Raw genomic sequence first — 25550 nt, 5'->3', positions numbered from 1 at the left:
ACCTTTTTCGTACTTATATATGAGTTAATAGTTTCTGCTTATTCCTGTAAACATATAAAATAGTGTGAAATTATGGCTTTTGTTAGACCATTACATAGATCTAAACTTGACATTTGTTTTTTGTTTTTTCATTAATTTATGTTTACATTTGATAGTGTCTTCTTGAACTCCAGAATGAGGCCATCTTTATGTGGAGCACAGACCTGGACAGTGTGGCCACACTATGTTTTAAGTCTTTTGAAGGTTCTAATTATGACGTACGGATTTCAGTTTCAAAGCTGCTGGGTACAGTGTTGGCCAAAGCTGTAATTGCTAAGCATCCAGGAGCAGGTAAAGTTATTCAGTTATTTTCAGAGTGTCTTCTTTAACTCTCTTCTGTTGGTAAATACATGTAGCATTACAGCTATCCATTCTTAGTTTTTAAAAAGCAGAATATATTTTATTATATTTGGCTTGTTGTTTTCTAGATTGGTAAAAAGACACAGCTGATGTGGATAATTTCAAAGAGATATTTGGAATTTATTCTGTTTAGACAGTTTTTTGGGGTTGTTTCTGTTTTTGTTTTTTGTTTGTCTTTTTTTCAGTTTTTTGTTTGTTTGTTTTGTTTTGTTTTGGAGACAGGGTTTCTCCTATAGTCCTGGCTGTGCTGGACTCACTTTGTAGACCAGGCTGTCTTTGAACTCACAGAGATCCACCTGTCTCTGCCTCCCTGTGTGCTGGGATTAAAGATGTGCACCACCACTCCCAGCTAAGGAGGGGATATTTTTTAAAACAAAGGTTTAATTTATAGTACATGCAAAGCACTGATGAATAATTTGAAACTTTATCCTCAAAGATAAAAAAGCTCACACAAGTGAAAATGTAACTTCTCTAGACCTTGACTCAGATATCCTCAGACCAGAAGGCATAACCTAAGTGGTTTATCCTAAGGCCCACCTAATTTAATCTAAATTCTTACTGTAAGAGACCAATATTGGCCTAGGACCCCCTAGACCAAGTTCCCAGCACAAAGGAGATTTATTTGTCCCAGAGGGACTGACGAGAGGGAATAAGAGACAAAGATAGGAGACAGAGGACGAAGGAGAAGGGGAAGAGAACAGGAGAGGGAGAAGGGTTACTTGTCCTGGGGACAAAAGACTGCCTTTGGATAGAGAGGGGACAGACCTGGCACATAAGAAATGAAAGTTTATAAAGGTACAAAGAAGAAACCCTGTGTTAGGATGAGGTGTGCAGTTGTAATTAGGCATGTTAATTGGGTGAGCCAAAAGGGGACTTTTAATGCAGGACTGCAGTACTTTGATAGTTGCACTTGGTAGTCAGCCTCAGAAGGAGGAAGTGGCCAAATAAGGGAACAGACCTTGGTGGCTCACTTTAGGAATGTAATCTAATGGTTTTTAGCAAGGCAGAGGGAATAGGGGAGAAGATCCATGTTTCCTATGCTGGGGCTGGCTAGAGTCTTCCCTTACTTTATCAGGCGGTCTATATAATTTGTATATACACTATTTGAAAAACTCTATTATATAAGTAATTCGCTATTATATAGAGGGAAAGTATTTCTATAAAACATTGCTCCTCAACTACAGGTGAAAGAGGACAAAAGTGACACCATGTTAGAATCACGTGGGAAACAGTAGCAAACTTTAGATACTATCTTCTCATTCTCCAAGTGAGACCCACAAGTCATAATAGGAAGCCTTTGTTTTTACCATGGTTTTTTTAGTCTTGTGATTCACTCAGATTTTCTTATTTGGAGGGGGTCACGGCTATGCTAAAAGATACACACACACACACCAAACCAGGAAAAATTTAATTACCTTTAAGAGGTGAAAATCTTAAAGTCACCTAAGAAACCTAGATTAGAACATATGTTTGTTAAAAATGTCAATTGCACACCTCCACAGACTGTCGTGTGCAGCAGACCCTGGCTGGAGTGAAGAGCAGGGTGTAGAGCTGCACAGCAGACGCGCAGGTCATCTGACTGCGTCTCCTATGGCAGTGGTGAAGCCAGCCGGGGAGAATCAGTACTCAAAGTGAAACCTTGGCCTACTCTTTTGCTGGAAATACTTTCATTTTGCATCTTTAAATTCTACCTTGTGCAGCTAAAAGATAATCTACAAATCATACCTGTGTTGTGCTTTTTATTTTGTTTTATTCAGAGTATCCCAGGCTAGCCTTGAACTTGTTATACAGTCCGGGATGATCTTGAACATTGATCTTCCTGCCTAACCTCCAGGTGTTGGCATAAGAGGTGTGTGTGCCACCATGTTTTATGCAGTGCTGGGGTCAAAGCTCTGGGCCAACTGAGCAGCATCTGCAGCCTGGCTTCCTCTTTACATGATGGACTTGAGACCTACTGTGGTTTGTCATAAGCACCATAACTCCTTGCTTTCTGAAGACTTACTGTTACCCAGTGGTGTGTATATGCTAATCTGATCTGTACTTGTTGATGGTCATTGAGATTGTTTGCATGAGCATCTTGACTATTGCGAATAGTGTTGCAGTGAGTATGAGTACTAATTTCTGTGTATGAGTCGTGGTTCTCTAAAGGAATCGATGGGATAGAATGAACATCTGTATTAACAAGGGATTTATTGGAGTGGCTTACAGGATGTGGTCCAAGTAGTTCGACAATGGCTGCCTCCTGATGGGGAGGCGGGGGATCTGGTAATTGTTACAGTCCACAGGACTGGGTGTCTGCGCAGTCCCAATCTGGAGTCCAAGGGGGGGGTCTTAGCAAGCTGCCCGTTTTCACTCTGCACTGGAATCCTGAAGGTTCCAACTCCAGTGAAAGACATTGCTCAGCAACATGTAGATGAACTTGCCAGGAGAACGAGGGCAAGCAGGCAGGAATAATAGCTTCCTTCTTTAGTGTCCTTGAGCTTTTGTTCACTTATTTCAGTTGTCTGCTAACCTAGGCCTAGTCCTGGAAGCTTCTAGCCGCCGTACAATTTAAGCTAGGCCTAGAATGTTTTCAGCCTCTGAGACTTGCTGCTGAATAAGCTCACCCTTTTTTGTTCTTTCTGCGCTCTGGGCTGGCTGGTTCAACTCAGCTGTTCTGACTCAAACTCCTCTCCAAGCTGACTAATTAATTCAATCTGGCTTCTCTCTCTGAATGGCTCTACTTGGCCTCAAACTAACTCCAGCAACCTTTTCTAATCGCCTGGCTCCTTCTCATTCTCTGGCTCGTTCTGTCTTCACCTGTGTCTAGCTTGCTCTCTCTCTGCAGCCTGCCTCTCTATTACTGTCCTAGTAGTGTCCCCATTACTGTCTCTGTCTCTCTCCCCATTGTCCCTTAAGTAGCTTCCCTTTCCTCTCTCTTCCCCTGAGAGTTGGGCGTATCCTGTTCTGTCAGGTCTTCTCTGATTCATCACCTTTCTGCCACTCAGTTAGACATCAGTTTCAAACATGGGTGCTTCCTTCTACAAACTAACTTTACCTTCATTGTTTGGGCTTAAAGGCGTGTGCCACCACACCTGGACCTCAGCTTTTCTTTCCTGATACTTGCTCTCTATCAGGCTGGCCTTGAACTCAGATCTGTTTGCCTCTGTCTCCTTGATTAAAGGCTTGTGTGTACTGATCACATAGACCTAGGTGGTCTTCGGATGTGATCTCTTGCCAGAGCAACCATGTTCTGAATTAAAGTTCCTCTACACGTTCATGTGGGCTGCCATGAGGAGATGTGGCCCTTAGGGTGGGTCTTCCATCTCAGATAATCCAAACAAGAAAAAATCCCTCACAAGTGTGCCCAGTTGCTTGGGTTTTAGTTAATTCTAGATGTAGGCAGGTGACAACCAATTAGCCATCACATGCTGGAATTCTGGTTTTAGTTCTTTTAAGTGAATATTCACAAAGGGAAGGCTGTATCATACGGTTTAATTTATTTTTATTTGGGATATGTGGGTTTGCTCCACCGTGTCCATCTTATTCCGTGCTGGGGATACAACCCAGGGCCTTTCATGATAGGCAAACACTCTGCATTCCCAGAGCCCTCCTTCTAGGTGTTTAACCCAAAGCTCATGGAGTCACCGTTGACTGCTCTAGCACTCAACCTCAGTTCAGCTGAGCTGTCATCAGTATATCCAGAGCTGAGACCCTGGATCTTAGTTCTGAGGTTGGAACATGAGAAGTTCAAGGTGAGCCTCAGCATCTTGTACCAAAACCAGGGAGCCTCTGTATTGTAGAGAGGCTTCTGCTGGTCAGACCCAGGGCAATGTTAGCATCAAATAGACAGTGACAGAAACCATTAACCTCTGAATAAAAAAGGCTCTGTGAGTCCACACTGAATCTATGTGACTCTGGAGAAAGGGAAAGCGCTTTCACATGGTGTAGTGGTGGCTAGCCACTGCGGACGACAGTAGACAGAACGCACCTTTCTGCAGTCAGGGAAGAGTCTACACAGTTCCTGCCAGATCTTGGGTGGAATTTGTATAGTACTTTCCAATAATATTTTCACGGTAGATACATTGAGAAGCCTTTTGTACTCAGATGTGCAAAGCAAAGCAACTGAGAGAGAAACAGTGTCAGCTAGGTGGTTCTCTGCCAGAATTCGGGGGAAATTCCAAACTTGTTGAAACCAGAGTTGTTCTATGAAACAACTGGCCAAAATTTATTCTTCAAAATGAGAAAAGAATGAAAATATGAGGGGCCTAGGTTAAAAAAGTGTTTTGAAATTGACTCTACTCTTCTTACGGCTTGCTTTTCTTTTTTTAATTTGAGAGATTTTTTTTTTTTTCTTTTTTGGTTTTTCAAGACAAGGTTTCTCTGTGTAGCCTTGGCTGCCCTAGACTCTCTTAGTAGACCCGGCTGGCCTTGAACTCATAGCGATCCACTTGCCTCTGCCTGGCTGGCTAAGTGTTGGCTAAGACAATCTTAAACTCCTGCCCTAACTGGCCTTTTAATCATTATAGCCTAAGAGCCAATTGAGTAATTGTAATCATACTTAGATTTAAGAGACTGACAAAATAATAAAAATTTGCCAGTTGAGAAATTAATAAGAAAACATAACAAAGTTATATAAAATTTATTAGAAGTTCTAGAACTGTTGCAGTTAATTTACCAGTATGACCTAATAATGTTTATTATTAGGCCTATAATTGTTATTATATGTTGGCTCTGTTTCTTAACAATTAAACTTTATTATACAACCCAACTATCTTACACAAGAGGGAAAAAAGGTAAAAGTGAAACAAGAGTGAACCTTCCGGTATCCATTCCACAGGACGGGTCCCTAGGTGTCTCTGGCCTGCGCGCTGGTCTGGCCTGTTTGCTGATCCTTTTTCCGATCCATGTGTGCTGGAGCTTGGTCCGCACCTGCTGCCTTCTCGTCCTCTCTGCCTGTGTCTCTCACGTGCAAGGGCCGTGGTCTCCTCCTCCCATCGAGGATTGATTAGAAACACAATAATCTGGGTGGAGTCCCCCAGTCTGCTTCCCAAATTCCACGCCCAGGATGGCCCCACCCAGTCTATCTCAAGGTTAATCTCAAGGAGTATCCCTGGTGTGTCCAAGGGCAAAGCCCGCCAAGATTGCTTCACCTGTGACAAAGCTCATAATCGTTCCCATAATTACATACTATTTTTTAACCTGTTAGCAATCAATCAAGACACAAACACCTGTTATATTTTAAAATAGCTTTAATTAACCTGGGGTAGGGCAAATATTACTCCCCTAAACTTTGATCGCCTGAGTCTATTCCTGGAAGCCCATTGAGAGCCAGAGCCCAGAGTCGATGCAAAAGCAAAGGAATTTTATCGAGCCAGTGCATCAGGGTTCACCATACTCCGGGGAGATGGGAAGACGCTGTTCTGTAATGGTGGAGGGTTTAAATACCCTTACAGATGCAGACCTTAGTATAAACATGATTGGTTAGTTGACCTTTAAAATGATTGGTTACTAGTTATTTTATCCCTGAGGGGGCAAGAGCTCAGCTTGGGGCGTCACGTGTTGTCAGGTGCTTGGGATAGGTAAGAGGCTGTGGTTTTTTCTCAGATAGAATATAACAGCCCCGAGGCCATCTGGAAAGAACCGAGTGGCCAGGGTGGAAAAACAACGTTTCTATCTCTTCAAAACTATTTCCCATAGTAGGGCAGGCATGGGATACCTGTCCCAATGCCATGCCATCTGCTTCTAATAATTTCTATCAAGCTACCTCCCATCCAGAATCCCAAATACTCACAAATGTTCTTCATCTGGGCCAAATCCTCCACGCTGGCCGTGCGCTTCTCCTCCACCTAACCCATGATGGTGCAACCGTCTTCTCTCCTCCCGTCTCTCCTCCCAAGATTCTCTCTGTCTCCCCAAGCCAGGGAATTTTAGCCATGCCTATTCCATTTGACCTGTGCAGGTGCGATGATGACTTTTGTTTTGTTTTGTTTTGGTTTGGTTTGGTTTGGTTTTTCGAGACAAGGTTTCTCTGTGTAGCCTTGGCTGTCCTAGACTCACTTTGTAGACCAGGCTGGCCTTGAACTCACAGCCATCCACCTGCCTCTGCCTCCCAAGTGCTGGGATTAAAGGCATGCGCCACCACTCCCTGCTGTGATGATGACTTTTTATTGGTCAAATAGGTTAGGCTCTTCGGGTAGGTACAGGTGGGGCAGATACAGTAAGCAGTAATTAGCATCAAAATACATCAGACCAACCTCCAATATAGAACATTTGGAAAAATTCATGTTTTGGTTTCTTTAGTATTTCTATTTTTTGAAGATTTTTTTTTTAAATGTATGTCTTTAATTATATGCTGTACATGTGTGGGAATTTGTGTCTATCCGTGCAGTACTTGCAGAGACTGGCAAAAGGAATTGGATTCCCCGAAGTTGAAGTATCTGCTGGGAATCAATCTTGGGTTTTCTGCAAGACCACAACATACCATCTTTCTAGTCCTTTCTTTAGTATTTCAGATTTTTTTGTTTTGTTTTTTGGCTTTTTGAGAAAAGGTTTCTCTGTATAGCCTTGGCTGTCCTGGACTCGCCTTGTAGACCAGGCTGGCCTTGAACTCACAGCAATCCGCCTGCCTCTGCCTCCCGAGTGCTGAGATTAAAGGCGTGCGCCACCACCCAGCTCGTATTTCAGATTTTCAAAGCATTCCATTTTCATTTGTGATAATGCATCTTTGTTTTATTTATATTTTCTTTTGTTTTGAGAAATTTCCCCTTTTTGTTGTTATTGGGTTTTGGTTTTTGGTTTTTTTTGAGACAGAGTATCTCTGTGTAGCCCTGGCTGTCCTACAATTCACTCTGTAGGTCAGGCTGGCCTCAGAGAGATCCACCTGCTTTTTCCTCCCAAGTAAAGGCGTTGGCTCTGTTTTTTAACAATCCTATACAAGAAGGAAAAAGGGTTCAAGAAAAACAAGAGTAAACCTTCTGGTATCTGTTCCACGGGATGGATCCCCAGGTGTCTCTGGCCTGCACGCTGGTCTGGCTTGTAAACTGGTCTCTCCCCAAAAACTGCAGCCTTTTCCTCTCTCCTCAGCCTGCGGCGTGCAATGGCCGGTCTGGGTCAGGATCCCTGTCCCCATCTATGTTCAATTAGAAACACAATAGCACGGCTGGAGTCCGCCGGTCCACTTCCCGAATTTCAGACCCAGGGTGGCTCCATTCACTCTATCCGTGGTGTTTCCAAGGGGCAAAGCTCTCCAAGGCTGCTTTCACCTGGGACAAAGCTTACAATCCTTCCCACATGAAGGCGTGTGCCACCACCACTGGTGGAAATGTTCACCTTTTAATTTCTTTGAGGAAAGAAAGCAGTGGAACAGGATCATAAAGTGGCATAAACTTTAAGATGTCCATGAGGGTACTTTTTTTCCCTCAGAGCTAAGGATTGACCCTACAGCTCGGTACGTTCCAGGCAAGCATGGTACCACACAGCTACATCCCCAGCCCTCCCAGGCTCATTCTCACGGGCCATTACATTGTCTTGGACTTCTTTTGTGCATTAATATATAAAATCCCTGTGAACTTTGGATTATGTTTTTATTTTTAGTTTTTCTGTCAGTATGCTTGCTCTTGGCTAATAGAGACCATGTATAAATGTGACATTTAAATGTGGCTCAGAAACAGCATGTGCTTAGCATGCACAGGTTGCTAGATTGTCCTCCAACACCAAAAAGTAAAGAGAGTGCACATTAAAATTTAGTCTGTAAAGGCCAGGCATGGTGGCTCACGCCTTTAGTCCCAGCCCACAGGGAGGCAGGGGCAGGTGGACCACTGTGAGTTCAAGGCCAGCCTGGTCTACAAAGCAAGTCCAGGACAGCCAAGGCTACACAGAGAAACCCTGTCTAGAAAAACAAAAACAAACAAAATATGTAGTCTGTAAACTATGACTCACTCTTTTGTTCTTTGTCACGGCAGCCTCGAGGCAGAGTGCTCGCAGAGTATCTCTGGAGGAAGTTCTGGAATTGCTGGGGACAGGATTTCTGCGTGGAAGTTCAGGATTCCTTCGAGCCAGTGGAGATATGCTGAAAGGAAGCAGTTCAGTCAGTAGGGACGTTCGAGTTGGAGTTACTCAGGTCAGCGTCAGAACTTGGTCGGTAACGTACATGTAATCTCCGCTGGCCTGTTGTCAGTTTTAGTCTCTGATTCCACAGTGGAAGGTTGCTACTTCTGCTCATGCTTACAACAGATGTGCTGAAGCTAAAACAGTTTTGAAAACGAGCTGACAGGTTAAGAGACTTTTGTAACCTAAATGTGATGTTAATTTTTAGTGACAGGTTTTTAATCATACTCATTTTTTTCTCTCCTGGTGCTGTCATGTATTTTATGGCTGAACATGTCTTCCACTGTGTTTATATATGCTTATGCAGTGCAGTTTAAATGTTAGTTCATATTGTTTAATGTGTCAAGATAACATCTTATATGATTTTAACTCCTATAAAAGATTATGGCATGCAACTTACGATTTTGCTGTGTAATTTTCCGTTCTAAACACAAATTTTAAAGCTAAACTTTTAGAAAGGTTTCTTAGAATGAAACAATTCAAAGATCAATGCAGCCTTTGCCCAAACTGGCTTCTTCCTAAATGTTGTGATTGAGCACAGACTGTGCTTTAGAAAAGTGCATGATGGGCTGGGCTGGGGATGAAGCTCAGCCAGCAGGGCCTCTCGTCTGCCTGAGATGGATCCCTGAAATTCACTAAGTCCAGCCACAAAATGAAATTAACACACGCATGCTGAAGATTTTAAATGAACAATTAAAAATAAAATAAAAACGTACATGCGTCCTGCTGGATTGTGCTGCATGGCTAGTTCATGAAGTGGGAGCTCCCGGTGTGATATAAACTATTTCTGTGTTATATGTTGCTTGAGAATTGTGCTTGTCTATGCATCTAAGGTAAGACAAGCTATTAGCTCTGAGGAGATAAGAGAGCAACTCGCCACTGTAAACTCTCCTTAGGTGTCTAGAGCAGTCCTTTGGAGTTAATACAAGGTGTCCATCCATGTGTTTGAACTCAGCTTGCTTGTTCATTAGGTCAAGTATCTTAATGCCTTCATTCCCAGAAGCCAGGAACACATTTTACAAATTATCTGGCAATATCTCTCTACTGTACATTTGCAGAGCCTGACCAAAGTAGAATAGAGGCACAACATATGTGGAGTCTGCACTGAAAGACTGTGGCTTCAGTCTTGCCACAAATTAACAAAAAACTAATGCTACACAAACATGTATGGAGTGACTAAGTCAGGGATGGATGCAGTGTGGAGGGGAAATTCTAGGTATCTGTGTGAACAAAAAAGATACTGATTTGCAACTGAAATGGTCGAATTTTGAAGATGAAATTGCTTTCTTTTTAGGCTTACGTGGTATTTGTTTCAACATTAGGAGGAGCTTGGCTAGAGAAGAATTTTGCTGTCTTTCTCTCTCACATCCTAAGCCTTGTATCACAGTTGAATCCTAAAGCCACACAAACTCAGGCCGATGCTGTCTGCTGTCGCCGGTGTGTTTCTTTTGTTCTTCGAGCGACTATAGGAGGCCTTCTTGGAGAGAAGTCGCAAATCGCTGCTGCAAAGGGTATCTGCCAGGCCGTGGGGAAGCTGAAGAAAGCGATGGGTATGAATCTACTAAACGGCTCTTGTTTGTCAGTCACCCTCTGACAAAGCAATGCTTCCTGGATTACCATATCACTAAAAACATTTAAAAAACTATGTATTCGTGTGTATGTATCTCCATGTTCATGTGTGTACACACATGTATGTTGAGTTGAAGGCCTTAGGAGGCCGGAATAGGTCATCAGATCTCCTGAAGTTTGAGTGGTTGTTAGCCACCCAACGTGGGTGCTGGGACCCAGATCCTCTGGAAGAGCAGCAAATGCTTTAACCACTTAACCACCTCTCCAGGCCCATAACAAAAATCTTAGAGGCTGGTTATACAGTTCCTCAGAATTCATGTTAGGGTTCCTATACATTGAAGATGATTGCTGTTTTTAAGCAGGGTATTTTATGTTACATATTGTCCACTCTTTTCTTTTTTGTTTTTTAAGATTTATTTATTTATTATTTTGTATACAGTGCTCTGCCTCCATGTACACTTGCAGGCCAGAAGAGGGCACCTAATTCTTTGTTTTGTTTTTTTTTTTTTTTTTTTTTTGTTTTTCGAGACAGGGTTTCTCTGTGTAGCCTTGGCTATCCTGGACTCACTTTGTAGACCAGGCTGGCCTCGAACTCATAGCAATCCACCTGCCTCTGCCTCTTGAGTGTTGGGATTAAAGGCGTATGCCACCACGTCCGCCTGATCCCATTATAGATGGTTGTGAGCCACCATGTGGTTGCTGGGAATTGAACTCAGGACTTCTGGAAGAACAGTCAGTGCTCTTAACCTCTGAGCCATCTCTCCAGCCCCATATTGTCCACTCTTATCACCCTGAATTTTTCTTACACTTAATTTTAGCTAAAAGGTGGGGAAGTGGCAGAGTGTTCTTTTTCATTCTCCATGGCTGACTAGAGTAACAAGGGATCTGATCATGTTGCTTGAGTCAAATCTTTGTGCAGGGGCTGGAGAGATGGCTCAGTGCTTAAGAGTACTTGTTGCTTTTGCAGAAGACCTGGGTTGGAGTCCCAGCACCCACTGTAACTCCAATTCCAAGGAAACTAACACCTTCATCTGACCTCAGGCACCAAGCACACATGTGTCAAATACATCATGCAGGCAAAAATGGTCATACGCATAAAATTATAAAATTAATGATCTAAATTTCTTTCAAGATATATCTTAGTTCAACCTCAGCTCATCCTCTATGTGGTTGCCCACTTAAACATCCCACTTACCTCCCCAACAGTTTCCTACTGATGAAGTGGATGTGCTGTGCTCACTTTGACCCTTACGCTTGTCTGCTCCTAACACTGACTTCCTATGACATGCGTTAATAAAAGTGATGCATAAGTCATTCCTGTGTTTCTGGCAGATGCTGTATTGAGTGATGGTAATTTGGAAACCCGTCTCAGTTCCACAGATGTAGCAGCGAGCCAGCATGCATTGGTTTGTGCATTACAAGAGCTTGGAAATCTCATCCACAGTGTTGGCACCACAGCCGCACCTTTGCTGCAGGATTGCACTGCAGGTAGATGTGTGTTTGTGACTGTCTCCATACTGTATTTACTGTATTTCAGTTGTACACAAGGAAGGAAATTAGGTGAAGAAGCCAGAGCTCACTTAGAACTATGCAGCCACTGGAGGTTCGTTAGATAGTTTATGGAAGCTTGTAGTCAAGATTATCTTAAAATATAGATGTGCTTGAGGTCTGGAGGGCTGGCTTAGTGGTTAAGAACACTGGCTCTTCTCCTAGGAGACCTGAGCTCAGTTATCAGCAACCATATCTGGCAGCTTACAACCACCAGTAACTGTAGCTCTTCTGGCCTCCAAGGTTTCACACACACTCACGCACACACGTGTACACATACAAACACACACATAAAATAAAAATTTAAAAGATGATGGATGGTTGGGTTTGAGGGCCTTTTCTGGATTTTAGGATTTGACAGTTTATTTGCTTTTCCTCCCTTTTATAATTAAAGGCTGTTCTCTGGTAAGGTGTGGCAAGATGCACACCTTCAATCTCAGCACTTGGGGACAAAAGCTACATAGTAAGATCCTGTTCTTATTTTAAAAAAAAAATGAAAAGGCTGTTTGTAACTCCTCATTCCTCTTCCTAGTGTAATGGAAAAACTTACAGATAAGCACACCTGGATCTCTCCTGCAGGGAGAACCCCACTGTCTGTGGAGTTCTTGCGATCCGTTCCTTAGAGGGCTTTTTAAGTTGTTTTTATTCTTTCTGAAAATAAGTCTCTGCCTTTTAGAATAATGTGTCAACATCATGATATCTTCAGATACACAAAGTTCACCCCTCTAAAGTACGCAACTCGGTAATTTTATGAGTTCACAGTTAGTTATATGACCACCACCCCTGCCTAATGCAGGATGTTTTTACCACCCCAAAGGGCCAGGCCCACATGTCCTTCCCAATTCCTGATGGCTACTCATCAACTTTTCAGTTCTGTCAGTTTACCTGCTCAGAATGTGTCCTGTCAATGAAGCCCTGTAAGATGTGGTCTTTAGTGGCTGGTTTCTTTTTGATTATCCTTTCTTTGGCTCTGTTCTTTGTTATGCTTTCTGCTTATGTCATGTTTATGTTTGTAAGCTCTTTAAATTTTTATAGCAGCTGGCAGGAAACTTTCATGTTTCAGTAAAAGTCTGTCTTGAATCATAATAAATAGAAGCTTTTTTCTCTGTTCACTGTACTCCAGCTTGTTGTTAGTAGGGTAGACTACTGAGGTCCTGGTGAAACCTTGGTTTTAGAATGTGCTATCAGATAAAAGCCATGTAGTAGATAAGAAGCATATTGTTGTGTCTGGAATGTTCTAGAGAGATTTTTGTAGAGGAGCAAGTACACTGGAAAGATGACTTAGAGGCCAAGAGCATAAAGCCTAGTTCAATCTGCAGCAGCCAGGTCAGGCAGCTCAGAGCTGCCTGTTACTCCAGCTCCAGGGGGCTCCAGAGCATCTGTCCTCTGCAGGCCCCTGCATTCACATGCTAAAAATAATAAAAATGATCTGTCTTTTAAAGGGTATTATGATATGACTTTTTTTGTCTTCTCTTTCTTTCTTCCTCCTCCTCTTCTTCCTCCTCCTTCCCTTCCCCGCCCCCCCCCCCCAGGGTTTCTCTATGTAGATGTCCTGGACTTACTTTGTAGACCAGGCTGGCCTTAAACTCAGAGCAATCCACCTGCCTCTGCCTCCCCATATGCTGAGATTACAGGTGTGTAAATACTAAACTACTAATGATTTCAAGGTAAAATACGAAAGACATCAAGAAAATGTTTCTTTTGTGTATTGACATAGCTTAAACCCATACTCATGAGTTAATACTAGAAGAGATCTTTGTGTTTAAAAGGGGGGAGGAGCAATTTAATTATGTCTCACTTCCTTCATTGTAATTTGGCTTCTCATAAAAGTAGTATAGTTTATATCCGGTTGGCTATCCATTCTTTTAACTGTCTAGTGGCTTAAATGAGTTCTTTTTGTATACACAAGTCATTTGTTTTGTTCTGTCCTTCTAGGCCTTCTGGACAGTGTCATTTCGGTGAGTGTGCACCCCAGCGTTTCTGTCCGACTGGCAGCAGCTTGGTGCTTGCACTGTATTGCTGTGGCACTGCCTTCCCACCTGACGCCTCTCTTAGATCGTTGCCTAGACCGGCTTGCGATACTTAAGTCTTCACCGGAAGCAGTGACTGGCTTTAGTTTTGCTGTGGCGGCTCTGCTGGGTGCAGTGACACACTGTCCTTTGGGAATTCCTCATGGAAAAGGCAAGGTAATGGTTTCATTTTCTATGTGGTGATGTGTTCAAGTGTTCTTGAAGTGGGTTGCTGTTGGTATGTCACCCAGTTAAAGCCATGTGGGACAGCTGTCCTAAGCATTCGCCTGCGTGTTCCTCTTGTGTTGAACACTAGATGATTGTCCTCACATTTCTGAAGGAATGCTTCTGATCTAGACTGCATAACCCACAGATGGAGGATTTGCCCAGTGCGCTCTGACCCCAGTACTGTGGTGGCGGAGGGGTGCTTCCTGTGCTGTTGCTAGAAGGCTTTCTATGTGAGAACAGCATTTGCAGTGTGTCTAGCCTTACCACATAAGTCTACTTAAAATCCCGCCTGATACTCTGGTTTCTCCTTATCTGTACTCAGCTTTTGAGCCCATTTCTTTGGAGGCTGAGGCAAGTGGATCAAGAGTTGGAGAGTGGCCTGGACTCTGTCTCCAAAAAAAAAAAAAAAAAAAAAAAAAGCAAAAGACAAATAGACTTGCAAAATAAAACCTGAGTGTCATTTAATAAACTTATAGTTATTGTCAATATTGGTATTGTTACTTCTGAATTAGTTACATATAAGTGTATAAAGTCAATAAGTAATTAATAATTTACAAGCTGAGATTTTTTTTTCCATATAAGAAAAAAGAGAGCTATAGTTGTAGAATCAAGAAAGTTAAATAAAAGCCCATATGTTAAGATGAAATTATCACTATAAACACAATTTTATGTCTTCAAAGTACTTACAGCCTCATTCTTTCTACTAAAAATGACTAGAAGCAGCAATTAACAGGTAATAGGGAATATCCTCGTTAGGAGACTGAGGCTCTGTCCTCTCTGTTAAAGAGTTATATACACAACTGTCTGATCCGTCCTCTACAACAGCTTCACAGATTCCTGACACCCCTAGTGTTGTCAGTGTCACTGTAATGCACTGGTTGACAACTTGAGGAAGTACCTTTAAAAAAAAATCTTAATTTGTATAAGTGTTTTGCCTGAGTGTATGTATGTGTGCCTCATACATGCCTGCTGGCCACAGAGGTCAGAAAGGGTGTTAGATCACATGAAGCTGGAGTTAAGGTGATTATATGCCACCATGTGAGTGCTGGGAACTGAACACGGGCCCTCTGCAAGAGCAGCCGGTGCTGCTGACTGCTGAGCCAGTGCTATTATTGTGTGTATTAATTTTCTCCTCAATTCTCATTAATTCTGACCTACCGTATGTGAAATTTCTTCTGAGAAGATGCCCTCTTGTCCAGATTTGACTAAATGGTTGTTTTGTCCTTCCTTTTTCTGAGAGTCATCTGTTAACTGTATATGCCGTAATTGGCACAGCTGCCTCCCTTGGGCACTGTACGTGTAGTTCCTGCAGTGAACATCTGTCCAGCGGAGATTGGTAACATAGGCTTCCTCAGACTCCATACATTCTTCTCGTTCTTTGGACTCTATAAGCACGCGGGATGCACACATCTGAAATACCTGGTTAATTCTCTGTCGTTTACACCATCTATTTTAGAGACTTTTAAAATGTAAAATTTTGTAGTATCCCAGGCCACTGCTTTTAGGGAAGCCATTTTGAGCCCATAAGGTATCGAGTTCATATATAAACTATTATAACGAAACTCCTTCTGGTGATTACTTATCAAAGAAGTGAATTGCTTAAAGCAAAGTAAATGAGACCCCTGGACAGCTACATTTTGAATAGCCTTACAGTGTTGTCACTTGTGCCTCACAAAGAATTGTGCCTATATGTGTGCCACTTAATCTTCTGGTTTTTAACCTTGAAAACTTAATTGTTTATATTTTCCTGTGTGATATCGTCCTATCATTTAGCCTCCACAATTGGCCGTGGTTGTAATTTATTACATGTAAGAGCCAGTCTTCCAAGAAATTGTAATTAGTTTCTTTCACTTGGGTACTAATCTGTGAGCTGATTTTCATTACTTTGTTCTATACACAAGCAGATTATCATGACATTAGCAGAGGATTTGCTGTGTTCTGCTGCTCAGAACAGTCGCCTGTCACTTCAGCGCACACAAGCAGGATGGTTGTTGATTGCCGCTCTCATGACGTTAGGTAACCATTCCTTGGAGGGTTTCCATAAGGATGAATGACTGTGTTGTTGTGTAGCAAGCACCTTTACCTGCTGAGCTGTCTCAACAGCCCTCTACATTGCCTTTTATTGCTTCTGAATTTTAACCTGGAGCAAGCTGTTATCAGAAGCTAACACGGGAAGCTTCGCGCTGTGCTACCTACCTGCCATCTTAGCTCTGGGCAGGGTGCCTAAGGCCAAAGGATCATGACTTCTAGGCCAGCCTGAGCTCAAAGTGAGAGATGGCTCAGAAGCTGCGAGCACTTGTTCTTGCCAAGGACCCTGGTGCTGTTCCCTGCACCCACATGGTGGCTGACAACCATTTGTAACTGCCTTAGTTAGGGTTTTTATTGCTGTGGTAAAGCACTGTGACCAAGAGCAACTTGGGGAGGAAAGAGTTTCTTTAGCTCATGACTTGTAAGCAACTGACGCAAGAGCCATGGAGGCGTGTTGCTTATTGGCCTGCTTTCTTACGGCGCTCAGGACCACCTGTCTCGGGTGGTGAATTGAGCCTTCATATATCAATCATCAATCAAGAAAATGTACCCAGGGTTGGCCACAGGCCAGTCTGTAGGAACACTTCCTTAGTCCAAGTTCCTTCTTCCCAAACAACTGCTTGTGTCAAGTTGACAGAACTAGCCAGTGTATTCCGGTTCTGGGGGGCCTGATGCCCTTTCTGATCTCAACAAGCACCAGGTCCTCACGTGGTACACATATGTACATGCAGGCAAAGCACTCACACACATAAAAACAAGTCTTAAAAGCTTTTTTTGTTTGTTTGTTTTTCAAGTCCAGGTTTCGATGTGTAGCCTTGGCTGTCATTGACTCACTTTGTAGAGTCTGCTTCCCTGAGTGCTGGGATTAGAGGCGTGTACCGCCACACCTGGCTAAAAAAACGTTTTAAACAAAGAAATTGAAGTGATCACCATTAGGAGCCAGATGTGTTAGCGTATAACTCATACAGTCCTTGGGAGAGTGAGGCAGAAGGAGTTATGGGGCTGAAGAGGAGCTCAGTGTTTAGAGCATGCAGGGGCTGCTCTTGCAGGGGACCTGACTTTGGTTTCCAGCTTCCACAGTTAGGCAGCTCCCTACTGCCTGTAATTCCCGCCTCAGGGATCGGATCCAACAGCCTCCTGTAGCTTCCATGGGCAGCTGCACTGGTATGCATCCCCAAACACAGACACACAAATGTGCACACAATTTAAAAATAGAGGGAGGCAGCGGCGGGTGGGTCTCTGAGTTCCAGGACAGCCTGGTCTACAAAGTGAGTCTAGGACAGCCGGAGCTGTCACACAGAGAAGCTCTGTCTTGAAACCCCCCTAAAGAAGTTATTCTGAAGATTGTTAACTTGTTGGAGTGCATTGAACCTTCCATTTTTGTGGCACTTCTCAGTTTTGTTTTGTTTTTTTTTTTAAGTACATTGAAATTCACTCTATCACAGGAGACCCAGTAGCTGTAAGCTGACATCCCAACCCAGGCTTCGCTGCAGTTCCTTGTTTTGGGGTTTGTTTGTTTCTTGTACCCTAACACTTGTAATAGTGATTCATTCATTCATTTGGAACCAGAAGACAAGAAGATGCATTCCCGCTTTATAAGGGAGCTTTAGAGAGTCACTTAGGTTCTTTTTGCAGGTCCCGCCGTGGTCAGTCATCATCTTGCTCGAGTTCTGCTGTTGTGGAACTGTGTCTTCCCGGCAGCTCCTAAAGACCTAGAGACAGAAAAAAGCCGAGGAGATTCATTTACGTGGCAAGTAACCCTGGAGGGGCGAGCCGGTGCTCTCTGCGGTAGGTTGACTGTCCTCTCTCTCCTCTTCCCTTTCTCCGCCCTCTGTCTGCATGCGTCATTTGGTCTGAGGGGACAGGGATGTGACTGGTGGGCTCCACACCTGAGTGTCGTCAGTTAGCTGGTGATAACTGGCGAGTGGCAATGAGCTAAGTCTGATTTAGACTGATTACTGCTTGGTTCATTAGATTTGGTCCAGATGGAAACTGACAAGATTGCTTGAGGTAGCTACTCATTCCTCTTTCCGGAACTAGTGAGGGTTTGATTTAATTTGCCCTGAGGATCCATTAAGTATGTGTGACAGTGTATATAGACCTGACAGTAATTCTTCAGTTTGAACTAAGGAATGATGGATGGCTTTCCTAGAAAGACCAGGGAGCACATATTTGTTTTGTTTATCCGTGGCATTTTACCCTCAAAAAGAAAAAAAATTAATTTCAACCTTAAACTCAACCTAAAGTATGTATTTTAATCCTCTTTTGAAGCAATCTGAGTTGCTTCAACTCCCTGTAAACTCCCTGGCTAGAGTCCACTTGGTTCTGTAGGGTTAGTGACCACTTGGCAGACTTGGAAGTCTAGGCTGTTTTGTTTTTATGTCTGTGTCTGTGATGCGTCTGTCTACATGTGTGGATGGGTGCCTGTGGAGGCCGGAAGAGGATGAGATCCTCCTTGAGCTGAAATCTAAGTAGCATGGTGCTAGGAGCCAGACATGGATCCTACATAGTCTTCTCCCCACCCCACCTCACCTCACCCAACCCCTCTCTTTTTTTTTTTTTTTTTTGGTTTTTCGAGACAGGGTTTTCCTGTGTAGCCTTGGCTGTCCTAGACTCACTTTTTTAGACTAGGCTGGCCTCGAACTCACAGTGATCCACCTACCTCGGCCTCTCAAGTGCTGGGATTAAAGGCATACACTACCACGCCCAGCCTTCTCCCCCCCACTCCTTTTTAATTTGAGATGGGGTCTCATTTCCTGCCTGGCTGTCCTAGAACTCACTGTGTAGACCAGGCTGGTCGTGAACTTGCAAAGATCTACCTGCCTCCCAGGTGCTGGGATTAAATGTTTCGCTACCATGCCCAGCTTCTTTTTCTTTTTTTTCTTTTCTTTCTTTATTTTTATTTGTTGTTGTTGTTTCTTTGATTTGGGTTTTCAAGACAGGGTTTCTTTGTGTAGCCTTGGCTGTCATGTCCTGGACTTTGTAGACCAGGCTGGCCTCGAACTCACTGAGATCCACCTGCCTCTGCCTCCCTGAGCACTGGGATCAAAGGTGTATGCCACCATGCCTGGCTGTTTTTCTATTTTTAAACTTCTGAGCTCAAGGTCTAAGGACAACCCAGGACAACAACATCTCATTAATTTATTAGTCTCTTAGCAATCTCAGAAAATCTCAGGAAATTCTTGAAAAATACACCTCAAGCCGGGCGTGGTGGTGCATGCCTTTAATCCCAGCACTCAGGAGGCAGAGGTAGGTGGATCGCTGTGAGTTCAAGGCCAACCTGGTCTACAAATCGAGTCCAAGACAGCCAAGGCCACACAGAGAAACCTTGTCCCAAAAAAACAAAAAAAGAAAAAAGAAAAGAAAAGAAAAACACACCTAAAGATGGAATATACTGGCTTCCTTTTTATCACTAGGATTTCAAGATTTTGGGGGGGTTAAGACACACTTCTTTATAACATAACTCATGCTCTTGTCTCCTGGTTGACTACCCTGTACCAAGTAAATGTCTGTCTTCATTTTCAGCTGTCAAGAGCTTCATTTCCCACTGTGGTGACCTTCTTACTGATGAAGTCATTCAGCGTCTTCTGCCACCACTTCCCTGTGCTGTGGATTTGCTGACTCAGTAAGCATTGGCTGTGCAAACTAGTAGAATTCCCTAAGAGCAGCTAGTTACTGTCTCTATAATAGCCTGAGATACATCGTAAGGAGGCTGAGTGGCTGGCTCCTTTTGCAGGGGAAAGCAATCATTTAGATGTGTGGCTTTTCTCTTTTTTCAGGCTAGGATCTTGAGAGAAAATTCATATAAAAAGGGAAGGAAAATTGCTTGGCAAATAATATGCCTTTTGCACAGGCAGATTTAACAAGGGACTAAACCCTAGCCCTGCTATGCATTGTGTTGGTCCGTTAGTGCTCTTCCGTGGTCCTAAGAAGCAGGCACTTGTTGACACTTTCAGGTTTTTGTGTGCTTACACTTCTTGTAAGTGGATCTAACATCTATCTGATAAAACACTAGAGAAGCCAATACTTTTTTATAGTGTGTGTGACTTACAGTTATAAACACTGATTACAAATTAGTATGGTATAGAGAAAAATCTTTCCAAAGGTTTTTAATTTTATGCCATTTTATATATAAAGAAATATGCATTTCAGATATGGCCTGTTAAATATGATAATAGATGAACACCATTGAATCTGGCATGGCTAGAGCAGGGCCTGCAGACATTTCCTGTTAAGGGTCACAGGAAGTACTTAAAGCTTTGTAGGCTCTGAGGGCTGCCTTGAAGTTGCTCTGCTCTTCCAGCTCAGAAGGAATCATGCATGGTGCTGAGTGGAAACCGGTGTGGCTGTTCTCCAGCGCAACTCATTCATGGAGACAGACGGTTGTACTTGTTTCGCTGAACTAGACCATGAGCGATTGACATGCCTTTGATCTGGTCGCTTTTTCTTTTAGGTTGTTTGTCCTTTTAAGTTGATTTATAAAACTTTATATATTTGCAATACTATTGCTGCCCATTATAATACTAAAAATATTTGTTATTAATATGTTGTTAGTTTAAATGTCATTCATGTATTACTTTTTCAGGTGGTGTTCTTTTGGGAGGGCAGGGGGAATTGGTTTGGGGTCTGTTGTTGTTGTTTTGTTTTGTTTTGTGCATTTTGAGACAGGTTTTCTCTTGGCTGTCTTTTTTTTTTTTTTTTTTAATTTTATTTTATTTTATTTTATTAATTTATTCTTGTTATATCTCAGTGGTTATCCCATCCCTTGTATCCTCCCATTCTTCCCTCTCTCCCATTTTCCCCTTATTCCCCTCCCCTATGACTGTTCCTGAGGGGGATTACCTCCCCTTGTATATGTTCATAGGGTATCAAGGCTTTTCTTGGTAAGCCTTGGCTGTCTTGAACTCCATTTGTAGACCAGACTGGCCTCAAACTCACAAATGTCCACCTGCCTTTCCTCTCAAATGCTGGGATTCAAGATATGTGCCACCACAGTTGGCTCCATCGTGTATATTTTTGCTAAGATTTTCTATTATTTCAAGTTTTGTCTTTTATGTTTACATTTTTTTATCCATCTTAAACTGATTTTTCTACTTTGCGGTGCAAGTCTGTCTTAGTGTATTTATCCTGCTGTGACAAATGCCTCAGACCAAGTGATATAGGGAGAACAGAAAATTATGTTTACAGTTCTGGAGGCTGAGAGTCTAAGAACAAGGTGCTGGCAGAATAGTGTCTGGTAAGAGCCTGCTCTCCGTCTCCAACATGGCACCTTATTTTTCCCTCCTTTGAAGAGGGTGGATCATGTGTCCTCATGTGGCGGAAAGGACACAGAGGCAAAGGGAACCAAACTGCCTTTGTCAAACAATTTCATAAAGCCATTAATCATTGATGAGGTCGAAGGCAAAAGGCCCAGCTTTTCAACAGTATTGGATTGGACATTAAGTTTTCATTAATTTATTTCCTTGCGTTTAATGGGTAGCATTTAATGAGCTGCCTCTGTGTGGTTTCAAGCCAACAGGACACATTTAATCTTCCCTCACCTCTTCTACTGAGGAATTTGGAACCAGAAGTGCTGAGACATGCCCTAGTCCCAGGGAGGTAGACCAGCCTGGTCTAGTTCCAGGCCAGCCAAGGATTCACGGTGAGATCCTGTCTCAAGTAAAACAAAAGAACCTAGAAAAAAAAAAAAATTGAGCTTTGCTGTAGCTGGTGATGGTGCATGCCTTTAATCCCAGCACTGGGAGGCAGAGGCAGGCAGATCTCTGTAAGTTCGAGGCCAGCCTGGTCTACAGAGCGAGTTCCAGGACACCCAGGGGTGTTAACATAAAGAAATCCTGTCTTGAAAAACAAAAACAAAAATTGGACTTGGTGATGAGGCTGCTTCTGGAGCTTCCCCTCCCCGACCCTGGCAGGAGTCTGGTCATGGCAGTCAGTGCTGAGGAAAGCTCCGTTCTCGTTTTGCTCTTAGATGCTCTCGCTGACCAGCACCCACAATTTATTGAGGTTAATGGCAGAAGCTGTGGATCCTCTTCAGTATTGTACGTCATAGCAGCCTCCTCAAAGGCGCTGGCTAATTCTTGTCAAAGCTGACTCTAGTGGCAGGTGACACTAGCACTCCCTGCAGCTGGGTGCTCCCGGGCGCATAGATACGGCTGAGGCCATCCTGATTCTGCATGGCCTGCTCACTGCTGAGAAAGGCAGGGGGTTAAGTTTTCAACACGGAATGTTCAGGGACAAAAAATTCAGACCAGACCAAGATCCAATTTCATTTTCTTTTTTCATGTGGACAACTCCTTGATTGTGCTTGACTTTAACAGTCTGTCCTTCCTTCGGTGAGTGACCCCACTATCTCAGGCACCACATCCCTAAGCGTGAGTGAGTCTTTCTTTGCTCCTCACTGTGGCCCATTAGTCTGCTTGCCTGCCTTTTTGCCAACACGTCATCCTCATAACAAATTATGTCTTACAGCAAGCACTTCCACCATATATTTTTTGGCATTTTTGCACTTCGGATCATCATCTGTTGAAATTGTGTTTGTAACTGAATCTATACCTAAAGAAAATTTAATTGTTATAATAATATAAACACAATGTATCCCTATTATTGCGGTGTCTTATAAGATCAAGATGTTTTCCTTTTAGAAACTCAGTTCCCAGGTACTTTATTTCTGTTGTTAAATATGTGCTGTGTGGTATATATGATCTCTTCATTGCTGCTGTATAAGAATGGAACTGACGCCAGGCATGGTGGTGCACGCTTTTAATCCCAGCACTCGGAGGCAGAGGCAGGTGGATCTCTATGAGTTCGAGGCCAGCCTGGTCTCTAAGTGTGTGTTCCTACTGCACAGAAGCTGCTTTTAGTAAAGCACACCTATGATGCCAACACACAGGAGGCAAAATGATCACCCACCACAAACTCAAAACCGGCCTGCACTACAAAGCAACTTGTAGGCCATCCTAGGATACATAGCTGAGACTTTGTCTCAGAAACACATACCAATGGGCTGGGGAAATGGGTGGCTCAGTGGTTAAAAGCCATGGCTGCTCTTCTCCAGGACTGTAGTTCAATTTCCAGCAACAACACGACAGCTCACAACCGTCTGTAGCCCCAGTCTCGACACGATTTCCTCTTCTGGCCTTCATAAGCACCAGGCATGTGCACCTGGTGCACATACATACATACATACACACACACACACACACACACACACACACGTACGTACATACAAGCACGCATACACATAAATTTTTTAAATTAAAAACACAAAGGCAACAACATAGAATTCGTGTTCAGGGCACAGGCATAGTGTGTCAGCTACTCAGGAGGCAGAGACTAGAGAGACAGTGACGTTTGCTATGGACTGCTTTTAAGTACATGCTCTATTGGGTGATGCGTTTTGTTTTATTTTTTAATATGAGAAGATTTTGATTTGTATCAAATTTTGTTCAATGTGATAAACTTTAAGAAACTTATTGGTCAGGTTTTTTTTTTTCTATTCTTTTTTTTTCCTTTAAGGTTTTTTACAATTACGTATTTATTTTATGTCTGAGTGCTCTATCTGGATGTACACCCGCAGGCCAGAGAGGACATCAGATCCCAGTATAGATGGTTGTGAACCACCATGTGGTTGCCGGAAATTGAGCTCAGGACCTCTGGAAGAGCAGACAGGGTTCTTAGCCTCTGAGCCATCTCTCCAGCCACAGTTTTGTTTTTGGTTTTGGTTTTTCAAGACAAGGTTTCTCAGTGTGACAGCTCTGGCTGTCCTGAAACTCGCTCTGTAGACCAGGCTGGATTTGAACTCACAGAGATCCACTTGCCTCTGCCTCTGCCTCTGCCTCTGCCTCTGCCTCTGCCTCCTGAGTGCTGGATTAAAGGCGTGCACCACCACGCCTGGCCTTTATCGGTCAGTTTTATAAGCATCTGAATGTGGTTTTGTTACAGGTTTCTTTATATATAGTCATTAGTGAGGCTGTCCTATTTCTTATACTTTCTCATGAAGTATTGAAATCTTATTAGCCTCATAAATTAAGATTTCATCAGGAGAGTTTATGTATGGTTGGAGTGATTGGCCACATGAAACTTTCTGAGAGGCATCTGTCTGAAATTTCTACATGATTCTTTTTAATAATGTAAAATCCGTTTCTTTATTCCTGACTCTGTGAGGTCTGTTGAGGTATGTGCTATGTACCAAGAGTTTTCCTAACCTATCTTTATTTTCAGATGTTTCAGCATGACCTTGTTTGTTTGCTTTTAATTATTCCCCCATGTTTTCTTTAAAAAAAAAAAAAAAAGATTTATTTATTATGTATATAGTGCTCTGCCTGCATGTATACCTGCACACCAGAAAAGGGCACCAGATCTCATTATAGATGGCTGTGAGCCACCATGTGGTTGCTGGGAATTGAACTCAGGACCTTTGGAAGAGCAGCCAGAGCTCTCAGCCTCTGAGCCATCTCTCCAGCCCCCGACTTTGTTCTTTTTAATCTTTTAAAATCCTACCTTTAGAGTTTGCTGTAACTGTAGTGTCCCTTCATTCTGGAGTTGTTTTATGCTTCTGCTTGTCCTTCCTGTTGAGGCTCACTAAGGCATACCTGTTCATGTTTGTGAGAAATAGCCTTGTTCATGGTGAAATTTGTTTTTACTTTATTATTCTCTATCACCTCTTTTTGTTTTGTTTTGTTTAATCTTAAACTGTTTAGCTCATAAAGTTTCTAGTAAGTATTGGATAAACATTTATCACATTTTGTCTGACACTTCAATTCTTTTTGATTTGCTTTGTAACAAACAGAATTTTTACACATGCCATGTGCTATTGTTGCTGTTTCTTACTTGCTTAGCCTGTCATGGTTTTGGGTTTGTCAGTTTCTTCCTACAAGATTTTCACCTTTAGCTTTTTATATTCTAAAATAATTTGTAGGTGTTTAGAATTATATTTCCTTGACTAACTGAATTAATCTTATATGCCTTTGCAAGGGCCTAGAGCCATGTTAACCCCTTTAAGGAGACCCCACTCCTTTGTCTTTACCTTACGTGGGTGGAAGCCTCAGGTCCTCATGGTGGTGCTGGCGTTTGTATTCCTACCCTAGTTGCTGGGAATTGAGCTCAGGACAAACTCAGGAAGAACAAACAGTGCTCTTAACCTCTGAGCCATCTCTCCAGCCCCTGTATTTCTACTCTGAATCCGCTCAGGTTCTGTATTGTGCTTTTTACATTTTGATCATTTGTGTGTGAGAGCAGGCGTTAGCAGAAGCTTGTGGAGTCAGACAGTTCTGTCCTTTCCCCTGGGGTTCCCAGATCACACTCAGAGATTAGGGTTAGGTTGTCGGTTACCTATTGCGGCTCTCACTGGCTCCGTGCCCTCCCCCACTTTTGGCTAATTTTGTTTTGTCTTTATTGGATAGGGAGTGTTTGGCCTTAAAAAGTCTTATTCTTGGGTCTAATTATGTGAACTTTACCCTTCCATCTGTACTGTGTATACTTATTTCCCTGTATTTTTGTAGATAGGCCAGTTGGGAACTGTAACCGTTCCCTCTAATAGAAGCAAAAAACAAACAAAATTATTTCCCAGATTCTCATATTGTTCTGCTCATCTGAGTACACAGAAACAGCAGATGACTCCTGAACTAAACTATGTGCCTAAACCAAGTGAATGCTACAGAATCCTAAAAACGTAATCATTTT

At 42.8% G+C, this 25550-nt stretch overlaps 1 protein-coding gene across 1 annotated transcript in view; it reads left to right on the top strand.

The window, feature by feature from the left end:
* Heatr5a (HEAT repeat containing 5A) overlaps window positions 1-25550 on the top strand; it is a 105106-nt gene that overhangs the window by 17234 nt on the left and 62322 nt on the right. The window contains exons 6-13 of the mRNA XM_051145883.1: window positions 156-330; window positions 8343-8500; window positions 9782-10037; window positions 11389-11544; window positions 13540-13790; window positions 15746-15857; window positions 17505-17657; window positions 19395-19494. Coding sequence (XP_051001840.1) covers window positions 156-330; window positions 8343-8500; window positions 9782-10037; window positions 11389-11544; window positions 13540-13790; window positions 15746-15857; window positions 17505-17657; window positions 19395-19494 — 1361 coding nt within the window. The remainder of the gene's footprint in view (window positions 1-155; window positions 331-8342; window positions 8501-9781; window positions 10038-11388; window positions 11545-13539; window positions 13791-15745; window positions 15858-17504; window positions 17658-19394; window positions 19495-25550) is intronic.

Source organism: Acomys russatus, chromosome 1 (genome assembly GCF_903995435.1).
Source record: "Acomys russatus chromosome 1, mAcoRus1.1, whole genome shotgun sequence".
Taxonomy (NCBI): domain Eukaryota; kingdom Metazoa; phylum Chordata; class Mammalia; order Rodentia; family Muridae; genus Acomys; species Acomys russatus.
The sequence above is the reverse complement of the archived record's forward strand: the minus strand, read 5'-3'. Positions and strand labels throughout refer to the sequence as shown.